At 33.2% G+C, this 26,091-nt stretch overlaps 5 protein-coding genes across 8 annotated transcripts; 3 read left to right on the top strand and 2 right to left on the bottom strand.

Annotated features, from left to right (window-relative positions):
* The first annotated feature begins 392 nt into the window (after window positions 1–392).
* Window positions 393–5,131, top strand: LOC115443724 (cell division cycle protein 23 homolog). 2 transcript variants are annotated; one of them, XM_030169252.2, is made up of 7 exons: window positions 394–918; window positions 1,045–1,393; window positions 1,734–1,913; window positions 2,454–2,618; window positions 3,332–3,578; window positions 4,236–4,422; window positions 4,825–5,131. In XM_030169252.2, exons 1-7 carry the CDS (start codon window positions 487–489, stop codon window positions 5,050–5,052), a joined length of 1,788 nt encoding a protein of 595 aa, XP_030025112.2. In that variant the 5' UTR covers window positions 394–486; the 3' UTR covers window positions 5,053–5,131. The 2 variants fall into 2 exon arrangements, with proteins under 2 accessions (XP_030025113.2, XP_030025112.2); XM_030169253.2 differs by lacking the exon at window positions 2,454–2,618 and having other exon boundaries at window positions 393–918.
* Window positions 5,132–6,888: 1,757 nt separating this feature from the next.
* On the bottom strand, window positions 6,889–10,208 carry LOC115443710 (arf-GAP domain and FG repeat-containing protein 2). The gene is made up of 6 exons (XM_030169235.2): window positions 9,965–10,208; window positions 9,367–9,891; window positions 9,121–9,269; window positions 8,981–9,046; window positions 8,763–8,896; window positions 6,889–7,378 (listed from the first exon to the last, which is right to left on the bottom strand). The coding sequence occupies exons 1-6, from the start codon at window positions 10,126–10,128 to the stop codon at window positions 7,328–7,330; spliced, it is 1,089 nt and encodes a 362-aa protein (XP_030025095.1). The 5' UTR covers window positions 10,129–10,208; the 3' UTR covers window positions 6,889–7,327.
* A 559-nt stretch (window positions 10,209–10,767) lies between these two features.
* LOC115443689 (zinc finger protein 33B) lies at window positions 10,768–14,736 on the top strand. 2 transcript variants are annotated; one of them, XM_037442112.1, is made up of 3 exons: window positions 10,768–11,330; window positions 13,680–14,025; window positions 14,110–14,736. In XM_037442112.1, the coding sequence occupies exons 1-3, from the start codon at window positions 11,220–11,222 to the stop codon at window positions 14,373–14,375; spliced, it is 723 nt and encodes a 240-aa protein (XP_037298009.1). In that variant the 5' UTR covers window positions 10,768–11,219; the 3' UTR covers window positions 14,376–14,736. The 2 variants fall into 2 exon arrangements, with proteins under 2 accessions (XP_037298009.1, XP_037298008.1); XM_037442111.1 differs by having other exon boundaries at window positions 10,771–11,330; window positions 13,680–14,736.
* LOC115443688 (asparagine synthetase domain-containing protein CG17486) lies at window positions 14,434–18,838 on the bottom strand. 2 transcript variants are annotated; one of them, XM_037442110.1, is made up of 9 exons: window positions 18,681–18,696; window positions 18,259–18,529; window positions 17,831–18,082; window positions 17,075–17,249; window positions 16,471–16,688; window positions 15,989–16,395; window positions 15,138–15,309; window positions 14,735–14,976; window positions 14,434–14,650 (listed from the first exon to the last, which is right to left on the bottom strand). In XM_037442110.1, the coding sequence occupies exons 2-9, from the start codon at window positions 18,307–18,309 to the stop codon at window positions 14,455–14,457; spliced, it is 1,713 nt and encodes a 570-aa protein (XP_037298007.1). In that variant the 5' UTR covers window positions 18,310–18,529; window positions 18,681–18,696; the 3' UTR covers window positions 14,434–14,454. The 2 variants fall into 2 exon arrangements, with proteins under 2 accessions (XP_037298007.1, XP_030025056.2); XM_030169196.2 differs by lacking the exon at window positions 18,259–18,529 and having other exon boundaries at window positions 18,681–18,838.
* Window positions 18,839–19,076: 238 nt separating this feature from the next.
* LOC115443687 (regulator of nonsense transcripts 2) lies at window positions 19,077–24,562 on the top strand. Its single transcript, XM_030169193.2, has 10 exons — window positions 19,077–19,775; window positions 20,047–20,259; window positions 20,450–20,701; window positions 20,856–20,998; window positions 21,250–21,544; window positions 21,831–22,046; window positions 22,267–23,307; window positions 23,450–23,599; window positions 23,670–23,815; window positions 24,239–24,562. Exons 1-10 carry the CDS (start codon window positions 19,077–19,079, stop codon window positions 24,411–24,413), a joined length of 3,330 nt encoding a protein of 1,109 aa, XP_030025053.2. The 3' UTR covers window positions 24,414–24,562.
* Window positions 24,563–26,091: the final 1,529 nt, after the last annotated feature.

A 26,091-nucleotide genomic window follows, 5' to 3' on the forward strand; every position in this document is an offset into this window, starting at 1 on the left:
TGTTAAAGTAAATTTATAAATTTATTTATTTAAGTTTTCCATAAATGAAACTATATCGAATGAATATAAGTTAGTGATAAGTAAGATTTTTTCTCGGTAATGCGTAAATTTATCTATGGTAAACGTTTAAATAACACTGACAGTTAATAAATATTGCCGATACAAAAAAATATAATTTCCTCTACTTCTACCAAATTTGAATTTGTTGGTGTCAAGGTTGGACTATATTATATTTTAAATAAATCTCTTATCAATAAATGGAAAGATAAATGAACTTTACCTTATCTAAATTTAAGCTATAAAGTAAAAACGAATATTATTGGCAACGTCATTATTATTGAGTTTCCGGCTGAGGAACATGTAGCCATGGCTATGAATAAATTTAAAAAAATCACGTTAAGTGACAGCTGTCATAAAAAATTATAAATTGGGAATTTTGAGAAATTCTAAACGATATATGCGAATACTGATATACTACAGGAAAATATGAAACCCCTGTCAATGAATAATAAAGGCGACATTCAAATCGACTTAAACCAAGTCAGGATAGATATAAAATGTGGTATTCGCGAATGTACAGATCGCGGTTTAATGCAAACTACAAAGTGGTTGGCCGAATTAAATTATGCTCTTAGGGACCACAAAATTTCTTATGATGATTCTCAAGAACTAAGGGATGACGGTATCTCTCCAGAAGACCGAGATGCCTATATATTAGCAAAAAGCTATTTTGATTGCCAAGAATACGACAGAGCAGCAAATTTCCTAGAGAATTGCACAAGTCCCAAATGTGTTTTTCTCCATAAATATTCCCAGTATATGTCTAGTGAAAAAAAGCGAATGGACAATGCCACACATGCAGGTGCTGAAAATACAGAATGCACACAAGTATTGTTGGATCTGCTGTCATTCTTTAAGGTGTGTCGCTCAATGAACTTGAATCAGAAACATATAATCCGTAAATTTTATTCTTGGAAAGGGCTCAAGTACACATCTTGAGGCATTTTAGTAATAATACAGTAATACTTAACTAATTAATTTCAGGCAAACCGCAACAACCTAGATGGTTACTTACTTTACTTAGAAGGTGTTGTGTTAAAAAAGTTAGACTTACGAAGTCAGGCTGTAACAGTCTTGCAAGCTGCAATATCTGCTGCTCCTACTCTCTGGGCAGCATGGGTAGAATTAGCTGGTCTAGCTAATGAATATGAGGCACTAGACTCCTTACAACTGCCAAAACATTGGATGATGTACTTCTTTGCAGCTCATGCATTTGTAGAACTAAAGTTGTCTGAACAAGCTCTTGAAGCGTACAATACATTGGCTGCAGCTGGTTTTAATAAGAGTACTTATGTCACAGCACAGATGGCTATCGCACATCATGATAGAAGAGGTGACCTTCACTAAAATATAATTTTATGGAGATAATTATATTTATTACAATATATTATTATTTAATAAAAAAACTTAATTTCAAATTATATTAACAAGAAAGTTACATCACAATACTTAAAGATGTTCAAAGTTTCATAACATTCATCAAAAAACTTGCAAGTATTTATATTTCTTAACTGTGTTTTACATTTTATAATAATGATAATGTGTATAGTGATTTATTTATTAGCTATAAGTTTGGCTCTGAGTAATGGTCAACCAAGACACTTTGTTTGTAACACACACAAAGTATAGAATGAAATATTAAGCAACTATGAACTATATTTATAATGTTACAGATGTGGACTCGTCATTAGCTTTGTTTCGAGAGTTGTACCAAAATGATCCTTACAGGCTTGACAACTGGGATGTTTACTCTCATCTCCTTTATTTAAAGGAGAAACGAATGGAACTTGCTAATTTGGCACAAAAGGCTGTATCAATTGACAAATACAGAGTGGAGACATGTTGTGTTATAGGTATTTAATTATAATATAATTGTGAACTAAATATTGCTTTGCTGCATGAACAGCCTTTCTCACCACAAAAATCCTATAAATAACTAGTGATCAATAGCACCATCAGTACCACACCATTAACATATGATAAATATACATAATAATCAGATTAAAAATTAATATCTTTCACCCAAAAGCAAATTACGGAGATAAAAAGTAGCTTATGTTATGTTAAAAACAATTTCCACATATGATTTTTTGTTTATTGACTAGTCAGAAATGAATTATATAGACCTGGTGCCATACTTTAAAAATTGAGCTCAATTATTTATATTAGAAAAAAATTATATTAGGATAAAAAAGAAAATAATTTTAATTGAAATCATAGAAGGCGTAAGATGCTTAAAAAGTAAAAAAAAATGTATGTCTGATTTTACCATGTAAATATTTTAAACCAAAACATGATTGGCTTATTTGCTTATTACTTAACCAAGAACTCAGAGATGAATTTATATAATTAATAATCCATGTAACTCACTGTTCTAAAACAATGTATTCCAGGAAATTATTACAGTTTGCGAGGGGAACATCAAAAAGCAGTAGTGTACTTCCAAAGAGCATTGTCCTTAGACCCACAATACTTATCGGCATGGATACTTATGGGCCATGAGTTCATTGAACTGCAAAATTCGAATGCTGCTATTTATTGTTATAGGCTAGCTATAGGTATGTGGTAATTTCTTTTTTCTTCTTGTAATTAACCCTGTACAATATGCCAGTAAGAAGTAAAACAAGTGTGTGTAAAGTGTATTCCACTCAACAAATTATGCAATGTTTAAAGTATTTTCTGCCTTTATATACCTAAAAGAACTATATTTATATAAGGTACTAGCGACCCGCCCCGGCTTCGCACGGGTGCAATGCTGATACTAAATACACTACAGAAAAACTGTGAATGTTGTATATAAAAACATAGCGGCCCGCTCTGGCTTCGCACGGGTATAACATAACAAAATAACAGTATTTCTCCACTATTTAATGGATGTTATTATACATATAAACCTTCCTCTTGAATCACTCTATCTATTAAAAAAAACCGCATTAAAATCCGTTACGTAGTTTTAAAGATTTAAGCATACAAAGAGACATAGGGACAGAGAGTGATATGAAAATAGATTCTATTGTCACAAAATTAAACCATGGAACACATGAATAGGCTAAATAACATTTAACTATAAAAAAAAATGGTGGAATGCACCATTGAAATTAGAACTTGTGTAGCTAATACATTACCATCATACTCAAGCGCTTGAATATTGCTTTACGTTCAACTTCAACATATTGAATATAGTATGAAAATATTGTTCATGAATCCTCTTTATTATTTTTTTTAATAGACTTCGAAAATGTATGTAAACAAATAGTTTCATAATTTTTAGATGTAAATAGGAACGACTACCGCGCATGGAACGGTCTTGGTCAAGCGTACGAAATATTGGGCTTAAATGGTTACTGCATTTATTATTATTCAAGAGCAGCACAACTGAAGCCCGACGATTCCAGAATGTTGGTCTCCCTTGGCGAAGCATATGAGAAGATGGATAAAATACCTAATGCCTTAAAATGTTATTACAAAGCGCACAGTACCGGTGATATTGAAGGGATGGCCTTGTTTAAATTAGCTAAGTGAGTTTTTTAATCTTCTTATGTATTGATAAACTATCTATATCTATATGGTAATTCACAAGGCTAATATTTTTCTAATCAACTGAGTAATAGGACAAACAAGTCGCTCGCCAGATAAGTCTAACAATATAAGCAGCAGCAATAATTAAAAAAACAAAATTGCTTGGCAATGAACTGCACACATCTGTCTGAGATATTGGACATTGATTCTGGCAATGCCAAGTAACAACACCACATGTCCACTTGGACATGTGGTGTTGTTACTTGGCACTTGGATATGCGGTGTGGTGACATAATAACTTTATTATTAAGCACTAAAATGCTGGGCAAAGGAAATATATCATGCGGTGATACCTACCCGCACGGATTCTTATACGTGAAAACAGTGGATTTGATGATGATTATAATTCATTAAAAGAAGGCATCTACTCGATTGCTCTTTACTGTTACTACATAGATTTCGTACGGGCTTTCCTTATCACGTACAAAACTCAAATTTCTGCTCCCGGGTCGTCGCATTGGTTAAGCGCGCCACACGCTGCGCCGAAGGGGCCTTTATTGCTCTCGGACCTTTGGGTTCCTAGCTAGACCCAATGATTTTCAAGCAAATGGGTCACAATCCTATTATAATACTAAACCATTAATATTTCCTTTCAGGTTATACGAAAAACTGAATATGCCGAACAGCGCAGCGGCGGCGTACACGGCGGCCTGCCAGGACCCAGCCAATGCGGGGAGCAAGGAGTTGCCGACAGCGCAGCAGTACTTAGCACATTACTATTTAAGATTCTCGTTACTAGATCACGCCGCGCATTACGCTTACAAATGTTTGGAACATGAAAGTGTAAGTTATATGAAATAAGTAATATTCAGAGATATAAAATTCATTTGTTCAAAATCGAAAAAGTTTGTGGAAATGTTTGGATGTATGTTTGAAATAAACGCAGAAACAGCTTAACGGTTGAGGACGAAATTGGCACGCGATTTGTCCATATTGTCTTGGATGATCTGTGAATCAGTAAAGTTTTAGGGACTTTTGTAAAAGAAAAGGCTTTTCAAGCGGGCAAAGCAGTGTGCAACTCCTAATATTATATAAAATAACCCGCTACGCCATAATAAGTACCTCGCTTTAAATTTTTTTTTTAATACTTTGCAACTGAATTATCCACTAATGACAAAAAACGTTTTTATGTGGACTGTTTCACACATAAGAAATTTTCATTAAATATTTTATGTAACTTTTCAGACTAAGGAAGCAGGAAAGAGTATATTGAAAATTATATCGGAAAAGCGATTAGCTGCTTCTTCACAGCCGGCGAACCTACCGGAAGATTTGCCCGAAGCCATCAGAAACGTCTCTGCGGTGTCCATCACGCAAGATACGCCAAAGACTCCACTGCCCAGCCCCAACGTGACGCCAGATAATTTCTCCACGCCAGTTCTAACACGGAAAAGCAGTAAATATAAAATGTGACATACAGCTGACCGAAGAACTAAAATGTAATGCAAGAGAGTAACGTAAATGAATGTAATAAAGACAGGTATAAAATAAACCAGTGGCGTATTCTTTACACTTACCATAAAAAGTTTAAATAGTAAAGGGTATTTGTTCTACAATTTTTAGACAACACCTCGAATGGAATTTCTCCTTTGAAGTCGTTTAAATACTTAGTAAATTATTTGGGTAACAACTAAAAATGTGTTTTTTATTTAGTTAAATAAGAAAAGGTGCGGCCAATCCGCTCCTATTTAATGGTCTGAATTACGGAATCTGGGGCGGGCAGACTGATGACAAATAGTTGAACAATGTTTTGAATATAGAAATTAAACTTCAACACTTTTTTCCTGTGATTTGTCCTGGGTGTTACTTGTCCAAGCGTCGATGCTGCGTCACCTAAATTGATGGTAAGATGCCGGCCAACCATAAAAACTAGTGAATCATCTCAATTCAATCATTATTTTCTAATCGGATTTCCTTCCTCATAACTCCCCGGCCGACTTCGGTCTCGCTTTGTGTTTATAATATGGAATATGGTGGAGAGAAAGACAACTGCAGACAAACTTGTCATGTGTTGTTTTCATCCGAAATTGATTATAGTCGTGCTTTATACAATGTTGAACCATCTTGTGGGCTGTTCTATGGGTGATTCCAGAGATGATGACTAAGTTCAGACTTTGAAGGATAATTTTTTTAATAATACACAATTTTAAAAAATTAATAGTGATTCATCTTTTATTTATACAAATTAACAGATCTTAGTGCTCAAATAGTAAAAAAAAACAATTACATTTAAGAAGTAAATAAATAGTAAAGTGCATTGATTAGAAATAAAATTGTTCAAGTTAGCTCCTTGCAAATAAAAATAAAACTGATTACAATCACAGATGAAGCGCCAAATTTGAGAGCTCATTTACTAATTGTCTACTTATTTTAAAACCTAAGTTTCATGATTTAACAAACAAGGTTTCCTTATATTATAACGTAAACCCTGACAATGAAAATATCAGTACAATTTTTTCATGTTTAATATGAAAATATTAATATTAGCGTATTTCATGAGGCGATATAACTAATGTAAATATATAATCAACAGCTATATTTTACCAATTCTCAGAACTGAAAAAGCGTAATTTGCACGACACAAATTAAATTAGAGCCTCTTATGTGCAGCATTATACTTCCTAGAGTTGTGATAAAATCATACTGTATCGCTACATGAAACACTTTTAACAATACATTACACTCATAAAAATGAGTCCAAACGAAAAGCTGTTCCACATTGTATTAGCGTAATCAGGAAACATAGGCATATTAGATTAGGGCCTTTCAATAAACTAAACTATGTACAGTAGATTCATATAAGAATGCACAAATGGCAACACATTCTAAAGAACCACAGTAAATAAAAAATGTTGCCTTCAAATCCTGTTTTGCGATGCACGTGTCTCATGCACATAGTGAATCGCCAATATTTCATCTCAAGCGGTCGTAACAAATTTACGCAAGCATCTCGAAATTTGATTATCAAATAAGGCTTCTAGCCCAAGGATGACATCATAATTTAGCAGAATAGCCACCGACAGACTTAATGAATAATCTATGTGCATTAAAATTGTGTTGTGTATAATATAGGTGTCTGTTTGTAAACTCAACAGGAAATTATTAGTAGCGCATTATAAGCGCACGCTCACGCACACAATACTTATCATTATACAAATAAAATTTGTCTAATGCACATATTATATTACAAATAAAAATGTTTGGTGACTATGTGTCTGCAGTAACATGAGTAAAGTATTCATTTTTCAATTTTGCAACAATCTTTAATCTGGTATCAGCAGTTGGCCTTGACATTGCCCAACTATATTCGTAACAGTACTAACTAAATAATTTAGAATAAAGCTAAGACCAGCACTTTTATCCATATTCGTTTCATGTTAACTTATACAGTCTTTTAACATTCAAAATACTTTTTATAACTATAGTAGAATATTAAGAAATATATCTTTATAAATATTCATTTTTAAGGCATATTGTGAGGCACTGAAGTATACAACCATTAGCGTGTTGAATTAAAAATTCAATAAAGTAATGGTCAATGCAGATATTCTATGGCATAATGTTAATAAATTATTTAACTACTTTTACATTTTTTTTATTATATAAAGTTTGTAGCATGGTTTGTGCTTTTGTTACTTATTTTGTTCTTTAATTTCTTACTTGGTTTGTGCCACTTCAAAGACACCAATCAGAGAAATGGATTGTTCGAATTTGTAAAACTGCCATTGTTTGTTGTTGGCTGAAACAAAATAAATAAGATAAAAATTTGTGGGTATGTTATCATATTAATAACAACTGCCCAGAGAGTGATACATTTAATAACTATGTTATCCAGTATGTTTAAAAATATTTTCTGATAAGGGGTTCTATGAACTGATGTGCCAACAGTGTGTGACAGAAATAAAAACATTGATATTCATCTATTTCCTTTGCATTGATGTATGCTAACATTTAGTTAAATACTTTATTTGCATACACATTTTAAAAACTATAATATTAAAAAAAACTCATTATGACAACAATATAAATAATGATCATTTTATTACAATTAATAAAAAGCAAAACAATATTTAACTACTAATAAACATTCATCAATATCAGCTTTAAATCAAGTACTTCAAGCACAACAAAACCCACACAGATATTATCTTCAGTACTTATGCAAAGCTATTTGTAGAACAAGCAAAAGGTTAGTAGGCCAAATGATTATCTGCCAAATGCCTTTTGAGTTCCACATACTAAGGAACATATATGCAATTTAGCTAAGCATTACTGTTAGAAATAATTTATGCAAAATAATGTCTGACATCACAGTCAACTAATGCTGTATGGTTAGTACTGTAAAGAGTTAATGGTATGAGATCAATAATAATTAGTTACATGGTATTACTTGAACACAAACTAATTTGAAACAGACTAGTTAATGCAACACCAATGGTCACTAAAGAACTTATGATATCCACATTTGCAAAGAAACTACAGTATCCACTAAGCAGCGACAGTCTACTTAGGGGCGAAAACCAAAGGCATGCACCTCTGACTTCACTAAAGTCATGTGTGAATTCTATGTGAAGTATCACTTGTTTTTATGGTGGAGGAAAACATTGTGTGGAAACCTGTGTACTTGATAAGTTTTCTATAAGAATTTTGAGGGTGTGTGAAGTCTACCAATCCGCAATAGGCTAGTATAAAATACAAGGACAATGTAATTATTATTCTTACAGTTTTTTAGATCCAAAACTGCAAATTACTAGATACCGATTAAAAAATTCAGAGTAGCCTTTTATGTATTGTCAAAAAAATTAACTGCATATTGTATCCTTTCTTATTATAGTCTCATTCCTATTAGGAGCCATACCTCTGGCTCATGTGTGATGTACTACATTGGCATGCATGATGGACCAATCAACTCCAAATCTAAGCACTAGCGTGCTAATAAATATTATCAAGCGATTCAAGGACACATGCAACGTAAATAGAAGCCTCATATGTAATATGATAAATAATTTCCTGTTACCATAATATAGATACTATGCAGAATATTGTATTTGAATTTTAACACATTTTCAGATAATAAAATGGAGGCCCGGGTTTTATAATATTTTTTGCATGATTACACTTACCATAAAGGGGTTTACCGGTACTGGTGCAGTAGGAATACTCCATCCTCCATTGAAAAAAGGGTTTTTATTGGCAAAAATGTCATTGGTTGTTGCACTTTGGAATGGGTTTTTGTTAATTACAGGATTACTCTCCTCTGAAATAAAGAAATTCAAATAAAATATGTTCTACTTTTGGTATACTTTGACAATAATTGATAATGAAATAAAAAATTTCTTACCCATTTGCTTCATGTTTTGCTGTCTTAATGCTAAATCTAAGTCTGCTAAAGCAGCATAGCGATCATCTGTAACAATGATAATTAAGATAAATTATTACAATAAAACAAAATTTTGCAATTTACTGAGATCATAATCTTACTTGCAGATGTTGTGGGCGGAGTGAAAGCATTGAATGCTGGTGATGCCATCTGTGGTGAAGGCATCAAATTGTTGTTCATACTGTTGAAACTATTATTATTAAACTGACTGCTGTTGTATATATTCGCTGTAGAAAAATCCACTGGGAAACTACAAAAAAAGAATTGTTTAACAATTTATTATTTATTACATAGGATAATCATAGAGAATGCAAACATGATAGATGAGGATAATCATTGTAACTTACTCAGGTACAGGAGGTGGTATGTTGACTGGCGCAGTGGGCACGGGTGGTGCATTTAAGTTGTTAAGAAGTGGTTGCCCCATACTGCTAACAGGCCTTGCGATTCTGTGGCTGACATCATTGCTAGTGGGTGCTGGCAATAGATTGGTTACAACTTTCGCCGTTTGCACTGCCGTATTATTGTTAGGCGCACTTTTTAACGTCTGCGGCGCAATCGATATCAAAGGAGCCGCATTCGATGCACTGCTTCCGGTTCTAGTTTTCGATTTATTTTTTAGTGAAGAGTTCCCGTTGACTACGGAATTATTTAGCGGCGCATCCAAATAGTAACGTTTTTTTTCATACTTATCGGACATAAAGTCCCTGACACTCTGTTCGTCAGTAAAATTCACACTTTCACCCTCATAAAGACCGAGCCAAACGCGCCTGCAGTAGTCATTACCCCGCGCTTTTATAATTTCTATCTCTTCCGGAGTAAACGTGGCCATTGAGATCGACTTCACTCGATGAGGAGGCGTCAGGCCACGCCTGAAATAAAATATCTTTAGGTTTGTTGTTCTCAAACAGACAAAAGCAACAATAACGTAGAAACAATACTTACAACATTCCCGAACATTTTGAACACACAAAAGAACCGATTGTAGTATTTACGTATGTAGGCCCTCTTTGATTACAATCTAAGCAATATTTATTTCCATTTAAAGAAATAAGTTCACGTAAAATTTCTAAATTTTTATCGTCTTGCTTGCGACGATTTGCGGCCATTTTTATGTTGGATGTGTGGGTGCGCTAATGGTGTGTGTATTAGCTATTTTAGAGATTCTCATTCCAATGACAGTTAACAAGTCTTCAAAAGGGAATGAATGAATGACATGTACAGTCATAAAATTCTATAAGAACTATTGAAAAAGACAATAACATAGCTCTATGGGTACGGGAAAATAAAATGTCCCCATACAGGGGTCCTAGAATAAAAAATACCTCAAAATTATGGGAAATTGGAAAAACAGTTGTTTGAGGGTATTTTTAAAGATCTATCACATCTATACTAATATATAAAGCTGAAGAGTTTGTTAGCAACAACCATGTATGACGGAATTATTCCTTTTTTAAAAGTTCTAAAAATATATTATAAAATTAACTACCCCGCGGCATCTATCTGCCTGTCTGAAGGCGATAAACAAAAGTGCCTGACCGGTTTTGATGAATATTAGGTATGGACATAGTTTGAGGACTCTAGAAAGGACATTGTATACTTTCTATCTCAGGAAAATGTATTGCGGGATTTTTATCCTGGAAAATTCTTTCACGTTAATCGAGTAAGTACAGTTTTGTAGAGCACACATTTAAATATTATGTACTTGATAAAGCCAACAACTGGCAACACAACAGTACAACTTTATTTTTTATAATCAATAGAAATTAGAAGAGGGGCGGTGTGCAGTCTCTATATCATATTGCATAGGCGTACAATGGGCATACAATATTATAAGAACAAAACATGAATACGATTTGTAGTTTAGTTGTGAATGAAGCCTAGGTGCATAAGACACCTTCAAAAACTATGCATTAGAATATGGAATATTATGAATGAATTATTATGAAGTTGGAAATTAATAAAGACGACATCAGTTACGAACTTATACTAGTAAGAAAATTTTGTGCCTCGACGAGTTTAATTTCTAGTAAAATGTATGAAATTATAATGCGGTACAAAGAAAAATGCGGTACCAAATTAAAATTATACTTCAATGATCTTTAAATATACCTAATATTCAAATTATCGTAGTAAAGTTTTACATGTTAACAAAGACTCCGAAAATATGTTAAATTTGGATTAGCGACAAAATATAGCAATGAAGGAACTTTGTAGGCTATGCATGGGTTCAGAATTATTAATGGATATATTAACACTTGATGGTGAAACTAATATTGGTGTGAAAGCTGCATCTTGTATTGGTATTCAGGTATGCTATTTTAACACTGTGGTATTCTAGTTTCCTATTATTTAGCCATTTATAATTACAAGTGTGACCAAAACTAGTTTTTCTAACCGAAACCAAAAATGAAATCTAATGTCGGTTTGTTGGATTTTATGTCTTCGTAAAAGTAGAAAAGGGGATATTTAACTATTGTCTGAAACTAAGTCTATAAAATGAACGTTTCAGTATAAATTACTGAAGAAATGAATTGTTTTTGAATCTAAATAAAATCAATTTTATATTGAAAAATAGACAATAAAGAAATCAGTAAATATTGGTTTACTCATACTTATTTAATGTACATACGAAACATTAATACTCCGCGATGACTGTTTACACACGTAGTTTCAATTTCGGTCGTAGTTTCGGCAGTATCCTGCCGAAACCGAATCCAATGCATTATAGGATTATCTTAGAACTAGAAAGATTTTTTAAGTTATGAGCAATCTCTTTTGTATGTAAGTATTTTTAGGAATAGGGAGTTGACGATTTTTTTTACATACATTTATCAAAAATGTATTTTAACTAAAATCTATCGGAAAAAGAAATTACAAAATCCACACATTAATAAATAAGTAATGAAGAATTAAATTTGGTGGAAAGGGAAGTTGTCAAATTACAGTAATTGTGAAATAGTCCGGTCAATCTAGACCTAAAAATGAGAGCGAAGGTACATAAATTCCCATCAAGCTGAAAATCAGTAAGGTTGTTAAAAATATAATTTGAAAGTTCCCCATCTTTCCCCTGTATGGAAAAAAAATATTCAAGGTCAAAGGTAAAAAAATGAGTTTTTCGCGATTTTCAGCGAAACGGCAAGTTTTATCATAAAAATATCTCAGACAAAAATTGTAGATCATAAGATAATCTACAAAAAATGTATCAATACTTTTTTTCCTACGAGCTACCGTTTTTGAGATATAACGTATTTAAAAAGTTGTTCAAGTTGTTATCGTCATAATATGCATGAGTGCGCCACGTATATACATCTCTTATCTAGAGTTGTTATATATGTTGAAATATTTTTCTATCGGTGATTGTAACATATACTTATAAAATATATCAAAATTTCAAAATGTGTGAAAAACTAAATTTTGTTCAATGTGCTGGAGTTTTTAAAAACAGTAATTCAACTCAAGAAGAATTTATCACCAACGGCATCCGCTTTCTTCTTTCTATGTACGGAGCTCCTAAAAAAACTACCTGCTTAGATAAGCATCGATATGTATGTTACGTTAAACTTTACTCCCACCTGCACCGAAAATACTGCTGAACACAATTTTTTGCAACTGCAAAAAGGGATGCAGTGCTAAATGTGGTTGCAAAAAAGTCGGACTGTTTTGTTCTCTGGCATGTACAAACTGTCAAGGCCGGTCGTGCTCCAATGTTGAATCACTAACAGAGGAGGATTCGTTTAATTCCTACGAGGATACATCGCTATTGACACAATTTACTTGCACTCAGAATGAAGAAGAACAAGAAGAAGAAGATCGAGAAGAGTTTGACGGTTACAATTCAGACAAATAAAATTCACCACTTTTTTAATTTACATCGTTTTTTATGTTTTCCAATATTTACAAATTTCCGTAATTTTGCAATAGTTTAAAATTAAACAGGATCACAACTGACCGGTGGAGTAGGCCTACGGGGGAAACCACGTTAAAAAAACGCGCTAAGTACACGACCTCATTGGTGGCGTGGAACGTGTGCATATTATGACGATTGCAACTTGTACAAATTTTTGAATCGTTATATCTCAAAAACGGTGGCTCATAGGATAAAAGTATTGGTACATTTTTTGTAGATTATTTTATGATCTACAGTTTTTGTCTGAGATATTTTTATGATAAAACTTGCAGTTTCGCTGAAAATCGCGAAAAACTCATTTTTTGACTTTTGACCTTGAATATTTTTTTTTCCATACAGGGGAAAGATGGGGAACTTTCAAATTTTATTTTTGATCATATTTTTAACAACCTTACTGCTTTTCAGCTTGATGGGAATTTATGTAGCTTCGAATGTTTAAATTGACCGGACTAAAATATGACGCCACTCAGTGTCACCAACCATAACGTTGCGAGAAAAGGACAGCGCGATTAACCCCACCACGACCCCACTTTTGCTCACTACAATATGACGAATATGAATAATACTGCTTTATTATACAACCAATTTAGATACGAATTTCACAAAAGAATTTCTTTTTCATATTATTTTCTGTTACATATAAAATAATAAACTATATCAAACATAGGAAAACTACCCTATTGTAAAAGTTTAGCAAATTATAATAAAACTTCAAATAAAGTTACTTATAACAAATGTTTTTTTTTACAGATTTCCCCAAACGACGGATTATCTTCAAAGATTTGCAAAACTTGTAAAGAAATGGTGACAATCTTTTTCAACTTTAAACAGAAATGCATGGACGTCGATTTAAAACTTCGAACATTAGCAAGTTCCGCTTTAGTAAACAAAAACCTAGACATTTGTAGTCAAAAACCTAGTCAGCATAATAAAATAACTGATTTAGAAACTGCAAAAAGTAACATAATAAATAACGAAAATTCAACAATACAAGGATTCGACAAATCCATACCGAAAAAAAAATTTCAGTGTGAAATATGTGGCAGAATATTTAAGATGAAAGCAGGATTAGAAAATCATATAATAACGCATTCAGGTTTAAAACCATATCCATGTAAATTGTGCCCTAAAAGATACTGCAGAATCGAAAGTCTCACTATTCATATGCGTTCTCATGCAGGAATTAAACCATACGTCTGTGAAATCTGTGGCAAAACGTCAACGAAACCGCAAGATCTTATTCGGCATATGAAAATACACAGTGAAGAGAGAAACTATGCATGTCCCAGATGTGACCGACATTTCAAGCGAGGTAGCGATGTAACTAGTCACATGCGGACACACACTGGCTCGAGACCTTATGGCTGTGAAACTTGTAAAAAAACTTACACGTCGCACAGTGGTTTACGGAAACATTATAAATCACATTGTAAAAGAGGACTATGACTATAATTGTTTATATTTTATTCTTAAGTAATGACAAAGGTCGTAAGAAAACTATTGGTTCTATTGCTATAAGTGTATTTTATTTTTTATTATTTTCACATAAAAACGATTTAGATAAATCACTTCCTTTTTCGTTTTTATTGGCTATACGCGAACCGAATTGCAATGCTCGTTTGGGAAATAAAGCCACATCTGCCAGCCCAAGATTTACGGCAATAAGTCTTAACATTAACTTATCACCAACCCCAGGGCCTAAACTATCGCTGGGGAAACATCTGAAAATACCATAAAATTTATCATTTAGTATTATACTGATATACCATGTAATATATATTCGCAAAATAACATTATTTACTTACTTTAACCAAGGTTTCAATTTTAATACAAATTCGGTAAAATCCTCGTCCAAATAAGGCATTCTAGGTTGCCTACCATGATCGCAAATTACTCTGTTATCTCGAGCTAAATTTCTGAAAGATATCCTTTTCCAGTCAAGGTCTAATTCCTCTGCAAGTCCCGACCAACCACGTCGTCTAAAAGCATTTCTATGTCGTGTATAGCCGCCAAATAGCTCATCCGCTCCAGATCCTAATAATAATACCTGAATGAAAAACATATTATTTTTAAGAAATAACAATCCTCGATGTTAATAAATAAAGAATCTAGTACTTGTATGTACATGTCGGGCGAGTGATATTTTTATTATGATTTCATCATGATAAGTTATAACAATTTGATGCGAAAAATTATATTACTCCTGACCCTAGAAGTAGATATGCTGTCATTATCTTGTCCTCGCGCGGCAAACCACAAAGCCGATCCCAAACTTTCGTCCAGAATTGTTTTTCTTGGATATACCAAATCTGCTATTGTTGAAGCTTGACACCTTTCTAATTCTTCTTTTGTCACATTAACTTCTCTAAATACCCATTCCCTGGAAATTATATAAGAAATCATAGATCTACATATACTTAACTACTTTCAATTTAATATCTAAAATTTCCGTAGCCGCCTAATGGCCTGTCACCACAAATTTCGGTTGAAGCTGAGGGATTAAAACACGTAAGAAAATCATTTTAAGATTGGTTTCAAGCGTCCATTAACAATAAAAAATATGTTAAAACGAAAATTTAAGGCTTGTAATGACTATAGTGGAACTAGACAAAAATTACTTAACATTCTAGAATGTGTCAAAAATATTTTTTGTAAATCATGTACTTATAACAATTTGTTATTTACTGGATGTTGCTCGCAACTTCGTTTTTGTGAAAAGCTTTTCCATTTCATAAGTCCGTAGACACATTACTTAGCCAACTTAAACGTCATCCGTATAACGCGAGCGCCATCTATTTAAATAATCTGATTAAAAATGCCAAAATTTGTTATAGGAGCAAATTCACGAAATAAAAAGTAGCCAACTTGCTAATTCAGAACAAGGTTTATCCATCCATGTATCAAGTTAAAAGCCGAAATTACGCCGAATGATTTTTTCCCCGAATATGTCTGAAACTGAACCCGACGCCTCACTCGGACACTAAACGAGTTGACAAGTAGTTAAAAAAAACTGTTACATAGAATCATAACTTTGATTAGTATGAACAACAAACACATACCGTTTTGGGCATAATTTCTTTAATTGCTCTAAAGAATGTTTCGCAGTTATTCTATCTGGTACATCATAAGATTGATTATTATTCTTGCTAAAAGCAACGTTTATTAGATCTATGCTTTGTTCTTGGCTTATGTATTTGTCTGCTATAAAAGCAAGTATCGTACAATCCAAACCACCAGAAAAAAGTATTCCAACTGAACTGTGATGGCAAATTAATGCATTTAGTGTGATACAAAGTTTGCATTTTGCTGGCTGTCTCTTTAGGCGAATTTCTACACTTTTCTCTAACAGCTTCGTAATTTTAAAAATGGTTTCATTAATTACAGATTGTTCCATAATTTTTTTCATTAATGTCAGTTTACACTTAATTGTATCAGCAATTGTCTGTATATATTCAACGACATTGTCCTGTAATTTATTAAGGCATATTTTATTAAGTATATATTTTTTATTAATGCATAGCAACACTAATTTTATACTTACTTCATTAAACAAATTCTGAGTACTGTGATATTCAAGAACAAACTGTTCATCAGATAACATTTGTCGTGATTGTAGTATATTAAACCAATCTTCTAAATCATGTTTTTCAGATGATAAAGCCTCACAATCCCAAGGATGAAGAGAAATTATATTACTTCTTAAATTCAGAACATGAATGTGAGTTGCTGGAACTTCAACACATTCATAATATTTTCTACCTGTAAGAAACAAAACAAAACTACGTGGTGAATCTGTAATCAACCCCCCCCCCCCCCCCGCCACCCACTCCACCACCGTAATTCTATAATTACACTTTCCCTAGAAGGATATAATATACAATATGGATATCTGACATTTTAAGGATTAAAATGTCAGATATCCAACATCCATGCCTTGGTAGGCGTTCGAACCTGCAACCTTTGTCTTGGCAGAGAAATGTTATATGTGGCAAATGACAGTTACACACTCACATCATTAAATATTACTCAGTATTTCACACAAAATAATAATGCATTAGAAAGAAATAATTGCCTCTAAATTATACACAGTAGGTAGATACAACAAACAATGATAAGGATATGTAGCAACAAAATATTTTACTCACTTAAGACACTACTGATCACAAATGACTTATTATTTATATGGAACAATAAACTATTTCTGCCAATCTTATCTCTGGTGAAGAACAGGTCATTCGTAGCTTTATTGTAATATATAATGCTGAAAGGACCCTTGAGTAACTTCAAAATATTTATGATTTCCTGCTCTGATTTTGTATCCTGAAATTTATAAAATTATTGTTAGAAAATTGTAGACTTGCTAAAATCTCACAAAATGTTATATTTTAACATTAGGGCATTGAAACGCTGTCCTTAACTTTTTTTTCACATGGGCCACAAATATGTCTTTCTTAGTCATAAGTGAATTCATTTACCTACTTGATGCTAAAAACAGAATTTAATATTTAAATAAAAATTATTCACTATTAACTTAATGATTTTTATCTTACATAGCTTAAGTGGTTGCATATCTTGGTTAAAGTTTATTTAAATTTAATAAAATTATTTAAAAGTTTAGGGGTCAACTTGCAAGAACTTGGCAGACTGCATGAGAAAGCCTGGCAGGCCTCAGGTTGTGTTAAGTTGCCTAAACTAAACTACTTGATACTTCTTTCTTAAAGTTATATTTGAAATTTTGGAAACATGAGTAAAGTTCATTTCAATTGACTTACATGTAAGGATACACAATTTATGTCTCAATTTTTAAATCTTTGATAAGTCTTTATTGTCATAAATCTATAAACATATATGAATTGCATAGTGGATTAAAATGTTGGTGTACCTAATAGATATATACTTACATTTCTGTTATTAAGTTTATGCATTATTTCTTCTGTATCACTCTTCTCTATGTCCCAAGTCTCATCATAAATATCACCATTATAAAGTAGTATGCCACAATCATTCACCACTGGTTGTTCTGTCAGCTCCGGCCCTTGCGTGTGTAATACTGAACTACAGAATGATGCATTGATTCTAGTATCACCAGTTATGTTAATAATATCATACCAGTTAGGTCCTCTATTCTTAATCCTGTCAATTACTTGAGTATCCTAAAATATAATATGAATAAGAAGTATCCTGCCACATAATATTCATTCATAAAACGGATTATTATTTTAACTTTTTAAAAGAAGCTTGTCCGTACAATATGCATAAATAAGTTACTCCATAAGTCCACTTTAAAATATGTTTACGCCCTAATAACATAATACTGCTTTGATATTACCTTTACTACAATGCATTCCTTGCAACTTATTTCACAAAATATGCCACACATGTCGTATTAATTGTTTGTAACCAAAATTTAATATATTCCTTTCATTTATATTAAAATATAAATAAAATTGCTTGTTAAACACGTTCACTGTTCACATAAACAGAATACACATTTTTTACAGCTTAGAATATTAATATAAGCTGTTAGTAATTAGTTATTACTTATCAACCAAAGGGAATTATGTATTATAAATTATAATAGAAATTAAGGAAACTATCCCCTGAAAACAATGGTATAGGTTATGTTTGCAGACAAATGGCACAACAGCTGATCGAACTTGATTATTTCTATGTATTCATAGACACGTATAAGTAAGGGACCATCCTGAAAGAAATCCTCAGATATAGGTGAAAAAATCTTAAATGATATACCTATCTGATATTATATTTATCGTGGCTTGCCTAACTTCGTTTGTTTTTCCTGAAAGTAAAAAAAAAAATGTGTGTACGGTTTCTTGTCTGAGGTTTCTTGGTGTACTACATAATGGACGGAATAGTTGTATGAGTTTATATTATCTGTGATTTATATTTTCACTGAGTTGTATGCTACACTTATCGTAGGAACCAATCTCAACCAATCCAAAGAACTATTCACTATGGAACAATTCTTAATTCACATCTGCTCTTCCCTATAGATGAAAATATCGCTAATAAATGTCAAACAGGTTAATAATTCAAAATATTATTTAATTTTAGAAAAGGTACATACGCTTATTGTATTTACAGTGTAAAAGATAAGAATTGTCCATGTAAAAATAATCTAAAAAAATGACTTCAACTGACAACGAGCCGGAGAAAAGTGAAGCACCTGTACAAGATGAGCCTGAAAATACAGAGGAAAGTGAAAAGTCCACACTTAGTGAATATGTGGCAAACCTGGAAGCTAGACTCAAACAAAAAGCTGAAGTACGTAACCAAAACTTGAATTGCGTTCGCCCTCCAGAGAATTATTTCTCAAAATTGGATTCCGGTCTGAAGAAAAATACGACCTTTGTAAAAAAATTAAAGTCGTTCAGTGCTACACAAATCGACGTACTTTTAAAGGATTTTAGTGCTTTGAACCTAACAAAATATATATCGGAGGTTGCAGCCGCTATTGCAGAAGCGAAACTAAAGATGTCAGACATCCCTGCTGCACTTCAACTGTGTTCATTGCTCCATCGAACTTATGCTGAGTTTTCATCAAACTTTTTCGAAAACTGGCAAAAGATTTTGACATTTAAAGCTACAGATAAGATAGTGAATTCGTCGAAATTACGGGTGGATATCAGATTTTATGCAGAGCTGGTTGCTGCGGGAATATTTATGAATAAAACTGGATTGCCGTTGTTGGGAAATGTACTTACTGTGCTCATATCTATGGACAAAGAGGAACATAACAACATACCAATACTGTTGTCATTCTGTAAACACTGTGGTGAAGATTATGCTGGACTAATGCCTAAAAAAATAAGGGATTCTGCTGAGGTAAATGCATTAATATACATAAAATAAGATTAATAATATCCTGTTTGCTGTTTGTCAGTTTTTTTCAGACACATCTCATACGGGTTTTTATAGGGTTTCCGATGTTATTACTTGAGTTAATCAAAATTGAAGATGGAACGGGTTCAAAAGCATTTCAAGTATAATGCAGAAAAGATACGATTTTCTTTGTATAACAGTCTATATTCCTGATGTAAATGCCTTTAATAATTATTTGTGTCACAATTAGTTAAATCCATTTATTATTTTGTAGAAATATAATGTTACAATACCGCGGAACACTTTTCTACCAGCTGAGAAGCAAACAGTAGTGCGGTCACTGTTGAAGGATTATTTTGTGTCATTGACTAAGCACTTGTTGGCTGAAAGAGCTCAATTGCAAGCGTTGCATGCTGCCAATCAAAGAACACTGCATACCAGAGGTGAACTGTCACAGGAAAGAAAAGATCAGTTGGAGCAACATCAGGTGAGAAATTAGATGCCATGAACCAAATAAATTTTAATGTAATTCTTGCAAAAATTGTTGAAATTGCTTAGTATTTTTTATTGGTGTTTAGTAAAATGAACATATTATATCTGTAGGTAACTGTGGTATGTTCTGAATGATTATTTGAAAACTGTCTTTTCAAGAGGTCCATAATAACAAATATTTTTAGGCTACCTATGATAAACTGTTGGTTGGTGCTCAAAACTTTGCTGAAGTTTTGGGTGAAGAGTTAGGAGAGGCTGGTGAGCCTCCAACCTTGACTATGACCGTGATAGAGACTCAGGGATCCGTCACCATAGGTGGCAATGAGGAGTTCAATATGCAGGCTGGCACAGACCCATGGCAGGATGAAGATACAAGGACTTTCTACACTATACTACCAGACCTCAAAGATTTCATGCCTAATTATCAACTAAAAGAGGTATGACTCTTTGTAATATTTTCTTAATTATTTTATTAGTTGTAATATTTGTTCCGAATGAATATGTGTATAGTATATTTAATTTGTTTTTGTTGCTGATTTTTATTTAAAAAGGTTAGATAAAAAATCTAAATAGTGCAACATTAATTTTTAGACTGTGAAAAATAAAACAGAGACTGTGACAGAAGAGATGCTGGATGAAGATATAAAAGAAGACGATTTGAGTGACACTGAGGAGCCACCTACAGTACCCGATGTTGAGCAGGAAGAGGCACAGCCAACTTATGTCTCTAATAAGTATGATTTTTTTTAAATAATAAAAAATACACTTAATTTTCTGTGTATGTATAACTTTGTAGTTTTTATCTATTTTGGTATTATAAATCAGAATATTATGTATAATAAAATTAATAAAGAAATATACAGTGTTTCACAACTAGGGCCCAAATTTAAAACCACATATTAGTCAAATTAACTTTATTAAGTGTTAATGAAGGAGATATTTGATACATGATAATGATGGGCATGATCAATATTGTCATTTTCAGGTACGCACTTGATGCATTTTTAAGTGATTTACCAAATTGCATCAATCGCGAACTAATAGATAATGCCGCCGTGGATTTTGTTTTGAATCTCAATACGAAAAATAATAGAAAGAAACTAACAAGAGAATTGTTCAGTGTTGCCAGAACTCGGCTTGACTTACTCCCATTCTATTCAAGATTTGCAGCTATTCTGTATCCTGTGTTGTCTGATGTATGTGTTGATCTGTGTCAAATGTTGAAGCAGGATTTTAAATATCATGTTAGAAAGAAGGATCAAATCAATATAGAGTCAAAGGTAGGTGACAATTTATATTTTACTACAAATATGTTTATTCATTTAGTAATATTAACACAACATATATTAACACATCACCATAACACTGTTATAGTATACTTAAGCTCAAATTTACAATATAAAGCATACACAGTTGCATATAAACACAATCAACTTGAAAAAAAATTAGGCACCACTAAAGAATAGTGCGTAAATTAATCCACACACTTAAATTTTATGTTATGTATGTTATTTGATAACCCTTAAACGCCTATAAATTTATGAAAGTTTTATTTCTGTTTTCTAGATAAAAGTAGTGAGATTCATAGGAGAGTTGGTTAAATTTGGTTTGTATTCTAAAATGGAAGCTCTGTTCTGCCTCAAAGTACTTCTGCATGACTTTAAACATCACCACATTGAAATGGCATGCAATCTGCTGGAGACTTGTGGAAGATATTTATATTGTAATTCAGACACACACCAACGGACAGTGATATATTTGCAGCAAATGATGAGGAAAAAGGTATATTATTTTTGTTTATTATCTAAAACAATCAGCAGTATCAGAATTTTTAAACATCTTGGAGCATTGGTGATGTACGCCCTCTCTGTGACGTAATTAACTTTGACTTACATATTTATTAATTTTCTCAATAACTCGATTTTTAAAGTTATTACCTTACCTTTTATTATCTAAACAGTATTTTTAAATACTCTTATGTAATAAAAAAATATTTTTGTAGACTGTGTCAGCCCTAGATTCGAGATATGTCACACAAATCGAAAATGCATTTTATTATGTTTGTCCACCCGAAACACCGGCGCAACCTAAGGAAGAAGAACCGCCAATGCATCAGTTCATCAGGAAAATACTACACGAAGATTTACAGAAAAGCAATGAAGAGAAAATACTTAGACTGATGCGTAAGTTAAATTGGGACGACCCTGACATTTCGGCAATCGCAATTCAACATTTAGCAGGTGGGTGGAGGGTGCGAGCTAGTGCCAGAAGAGCTTTGGCGCGCCTCACAGCTGAACTGGCGGCATGGCAAGAAGTAGTAGCGCCAGCAGTTGTGGACACAATATTAGAAGAGATAAGACTTACTATGGAAGATCCGCACCCAAGGTACAATCAGAGAAGAATAGCCACAGTCAAATATCTCGGCGAATTATACAACTACAAGCTATTGGATTCCCGCGACGTTTTTACAGTTCTGTATTCGTTTATAACTTTTGGGGTGACAAACGATCACAACACTGTCTCGCCTTTAGATCCTCCCGAAAACGTTTTCAGAATAAGACTGGTTTGCGCTCTCCTCGAGATCTGCGGCGCTTATTTCAACAGCGGGTCTAGTAAGAAGAAACTCGATTACTTCCTAATATTTTTCCAACATTACTTTTGGTTCAAATACTCCGATCCGATATGGACTGATGAAAACAAATTTCCCATTTACGTATACAATATATATCAAGAATGCCTGACCAATTTGAGGCCTAAGTTAAATATGTTCACAAGTTGGCAACAATGTAAAGATGCTATAGAGGAATTGCGACAGACTTTGTATCCTGAATTGGGTGAAGAAGAGATCGATAATGAAGACCACGGTGACGATAGTGTGAATGAAGGGTTAGACACGATTATAGAGACAGATGATGAAACAGACAATCCACATTTGCCAGAGGAAAGTTCTGATGAAGAACCACTGCCAGAAAATATGAATAATGATGAGGGTTTACTTCAAGATGACATGAATATGGAACCACGAAGACCAGCTCCAAAGCCAGTAAGTAAAGTGTTTAATAACTACACAACATTATTTGTTTCTAATGCAAAATATAGCTTCTTTTACGCATATTACTTTGATAGTAGATATTACTTAATTCATTCAATACTTCTCAGTGATTGCAATTGGTTACCTCTTTCAGGTGGAAGATGTAGAGTTCGAATCCGCGTTTGAAAAAATGGTTACGGAAAATATAGCAGAGAGACAACGGGAGAATAGACCGCAACAGAGAGATATTGCAGTCCCTATGACATGTCGGCAGACCACTAAGAAAACATACGAACAGCTATTGGTAAGCATAGTTTTTTTAAAACATGTTACTTGTAAAACATTTGTTAAAATCGATTTCCATTTTTTATTAGCAAGGTAAAGAAGGCGTCGAATTTGTTTTGATGGTGCGCAAAGGAACAAAGCCGCAATACAAATCGTTCAGCGCACCGCCAGAACTTGCAAGCAATTTGCAACAACAGGCGCTGGCTGATAAACAAGAAATGGAGAGAGTGAAACGGTATGTTAGAAACACGCACACTTATTTCCTTCACGTAGCTTAGCTTATGTCTAACTGTCCGCTTTGAATTGGCCAAGTCGCTAACCACACATACCGCCATTTTCAATAAACGATCCCAATCGCTTTTTCTATCTATCTCAAAAATGGACCAATCAGATCAAGTTTATTTTGACATGCTTACAGTTGAATTATTTTAATTGAATTATTTCAATCTGGAATTGAATTGAAGATTGAGATTGGGATTGTTTATTGTAAACGGCTATTAATCGATAGGTGTCATAATTAAACTTATATTTCTACTACTGAGCTACTGTATTAGGTAATGAGATAAAGATTTATTCAAGTTATAATACACTCTTTCTCAACATCACGTATACTTTTTTTATATAAAGAAATAGAAAACAACTATTGGTTCTTTTTCAGTCTGACTCTGAATATTTCCGAGAGGCAAGAAGAAGAAGAGTACAGCGCTGAAAGTGGAGGAGGATCCGGAGGTAGTGGCAATCCCAACAGAGGACAACATGTCCGCCAGAAATATCAGCATCCCAAAGGAGCACCTGACGCGGATTTGATATTTGGACCAAAAAAATTTAAATAGCATTTACTTTCCGACTATTTTACAGACATGTAAATAGTCGCTGATGATTTCCTGGCTTGTGGATTGATAACTTTTTGCTAGCTAATATTTTACTTTAATTTTGCAGATGAATATGCGAATATGAGATAATATAATATGTAGTAATATTTTGTGTAAGTTTTATTTGATTTGATTCTTTCCTAGCCGAATTTTGGCCACGGCGCGGCGGCCAATTTCAACGGAGATCAGCCAGGTACCGTCACGAGATTTTACATTATATTAAGGCAAATGACGTTTTACTCTTACTAATAAATTTCCTTACTAACTAACTTATAAAACACTGCTTCCTTATAAGTACTAAAATTAAGTACGTGATTTAAAATCCACTCAGTACCTACATTGTTAATACTGAGAACAACCCTTTGAAGTAATGGTACGCATGAAGAATTGCCCGTAATTCGCAGGACAAATGCAATTACCGTGGATCTTCACAACGCACACTGCAAAAAATATTATGAGAGTATAGTAATTTATTGAATACGATATTTTTTTCAAACTGCGGGTCCCTATAAGTTATAGCTAAAAGCGTAAAAAACATATAGCTGACGTGAAACACTAACCCCCTTATTCATAAACGTTTTTTTATCTAAGGACGGAGTAAAGCTGTGATAACAAGCCTGTTTCTCAGTGCCCAACGGCACTGAGAAATAAACATAGGGCCGTTGTGATTGGTTATTATTGTTGTATTTCAATATTAGCCAATCACAACGGCCCTACGTCTACGCACTGCGAAGACTGCCATGCCGTCAGCACTGAGAAACAGACTTGTTATCACAGCCTTACTCGATCGTTCGATAAAAAACGTCTATGAATAAGGGGGTAATGCTCTACGAAGTCTGCAGTCGCTAAACACTGAAGGAGGCTCCAATTATAATCTGCGACTAGACAAGCCACAAGTCGTTGCAAACGAACATCGATTCCTGCTTAGGGTAATTCGTGAGGCTATTAAAAAATATCTAAATTTTAATAAAGAAGATGGTTGGAAGCTTGCACAAGCTTAGGAGCATAGATGTAAGGCCGGTTTTAAATTAAATTATACCAATCAGATTAATTTTAACTACATTTTCTTGATTTTACCGCAGTAAAGATTTAACAGGGTACCTATATACTGTTTAAAATATTTTTTATAATTTGTGATATACTACTGTTATTGATAGACTTAACGGTTTAGTTCTAGTGGTCTTTGAGTTGGTCAGTCTGACCAAGCGTACGTATTACCTACCTAAGTAATAAAAAAACTTTATTCATATAAGTAAAAACTCTGTGTTGGTAAAAAATAATTGTTACATTGTTTTCAAACGAAATAAATAATCAATTTGCATCTGCTTACATGATCCTCCTCAGAACAATGACAAGTCTGAGATGATCCTCTAAAAAATAAAGTTGGCAATATTTATTAGCAGTCTATAATATTGGGCTCTTCTGACATGAAGTTTGTACGCTTTTGAAGCTGTCAAAGTATCGCGCTTTTGTGTACCGGTCAAACATAATTTTATTTTTATGCAAACTTTTATTATAGTGGTGGATTATTTCCAATAATGAGTGTTTAATAAATAGAATATTTTTGGATAATTATTAAAACGGTTTAGACATTGAATTACTTTGGTGTTTCATACAAATTTAAACATAACCTAGTGTG

The sequence above is a fragment of the Manduca sexta genome, chromosome 23, assembly GCF_014839805.1.
Source record: "Manduca sexta isolate Smith_Timp_Sample1 chromosome 23, JHU_Msex_v1.0, whole genome shotgun sequence".
NCBI classification, from domain to species: domain Eukaryota; kingdom Metazoa; phylum Arthropoda; class Insecta; order Lepidoptera; family Sphingidae; genus Manduca; species Manduca sexta.

Coding starts and splice junctions, on each gene's coding strand:
- LOC115443724 (XM_030169252.2), top strand. CDS start 487: ATGAAACCCCTGTCAATGAATAATAAAGGCGACATTCAAATCGACTTA. Junction 1,914..2,453: donor GGAGACATGTTGTGTTATAG/GTATTTAATTAT, acceptor AATGTATTCCAG/GAAATTATTACAGTTTGCGA. Junction 4,423..4,824: donor AATGTTTGGAACATGAAAGT/GTAAGTTATATG, acceptor GTAACTTTTCAG/ACTAAGGAAGCAGGAAAGAG.
- LOC115443710 (XM_030169235.2), bottom strand. CDS start 10,128: ATGGCCGCAAATCGTCGCAAGCAAGACGATAAAAATTTAGAAATTTTA. Junction 9,270..9,366: donor ATACCACCTCCTGTACCTGA/GTAAGTTACAAT, acceptor CTTTTTTTGTAG/TTTCCCAGTGGATTTTTCTA. Junction 9,047..9,120: donor TCCGCCCACAACATCTGCAA/GTAAGATTATGA, acceptor TCATTGTTACAG/ATGATCGCTATGCTGCTTTA.
- LOC115443689 (XM_037442111.1), top strand. CDS start 11,220: ATGAAGGAACTTTGTAGGCTATGCATGGGTTCAGAATTATTAATGGAT. Junction 11,331..13,679: donor CATCTTGTATTGGTATTCAG/GTATGCTATTTT, acceptor TTTTTTTTACAG/ATTTCCCCAAACGACGGATT.
- LOC115443688 (XM_037442110.1), bottom strand. CDS start 18,309: ATGTGTGGCATATTTTGTGAAATAAGTTGCAAGGAATGCATTGTAGTA. Junction 16,689..17,074: donor TGTGATCAGTAGTGTCTTAA/GTGAGTAAAATA, acceptor TGTTTCTTACAG/GTAGAAAATATTATGAATGT. Junction 15,310..15,988: donor AAGAAATTATGCCCAAAACG/GTATGTGTTTGT, acceptor TATAATTTCCAG/GGAATGGGTATTTAGAGAAG.
- LOC115443687 (XM_030169193.2), top strand. CDS start 19,077: ATGACTTCAACTGACAACGAGCCGGAGAAAAGTGAAGCACCTGTACAA. Junction 19,776..20,046: donor AAATAAGGGATTCTGCTGAG/GTAAATGCATTA, acceptor ATTATTTTGTAG/AAATATAATGTTACAATACC. Junction 23,308..23,449: donor GAAGACCAGCTCCAAAGCCA/GTAAGTAAAGTG, acceptor TACCTCTTTCAG/GTGGAAGATGTAGAGTTCGA.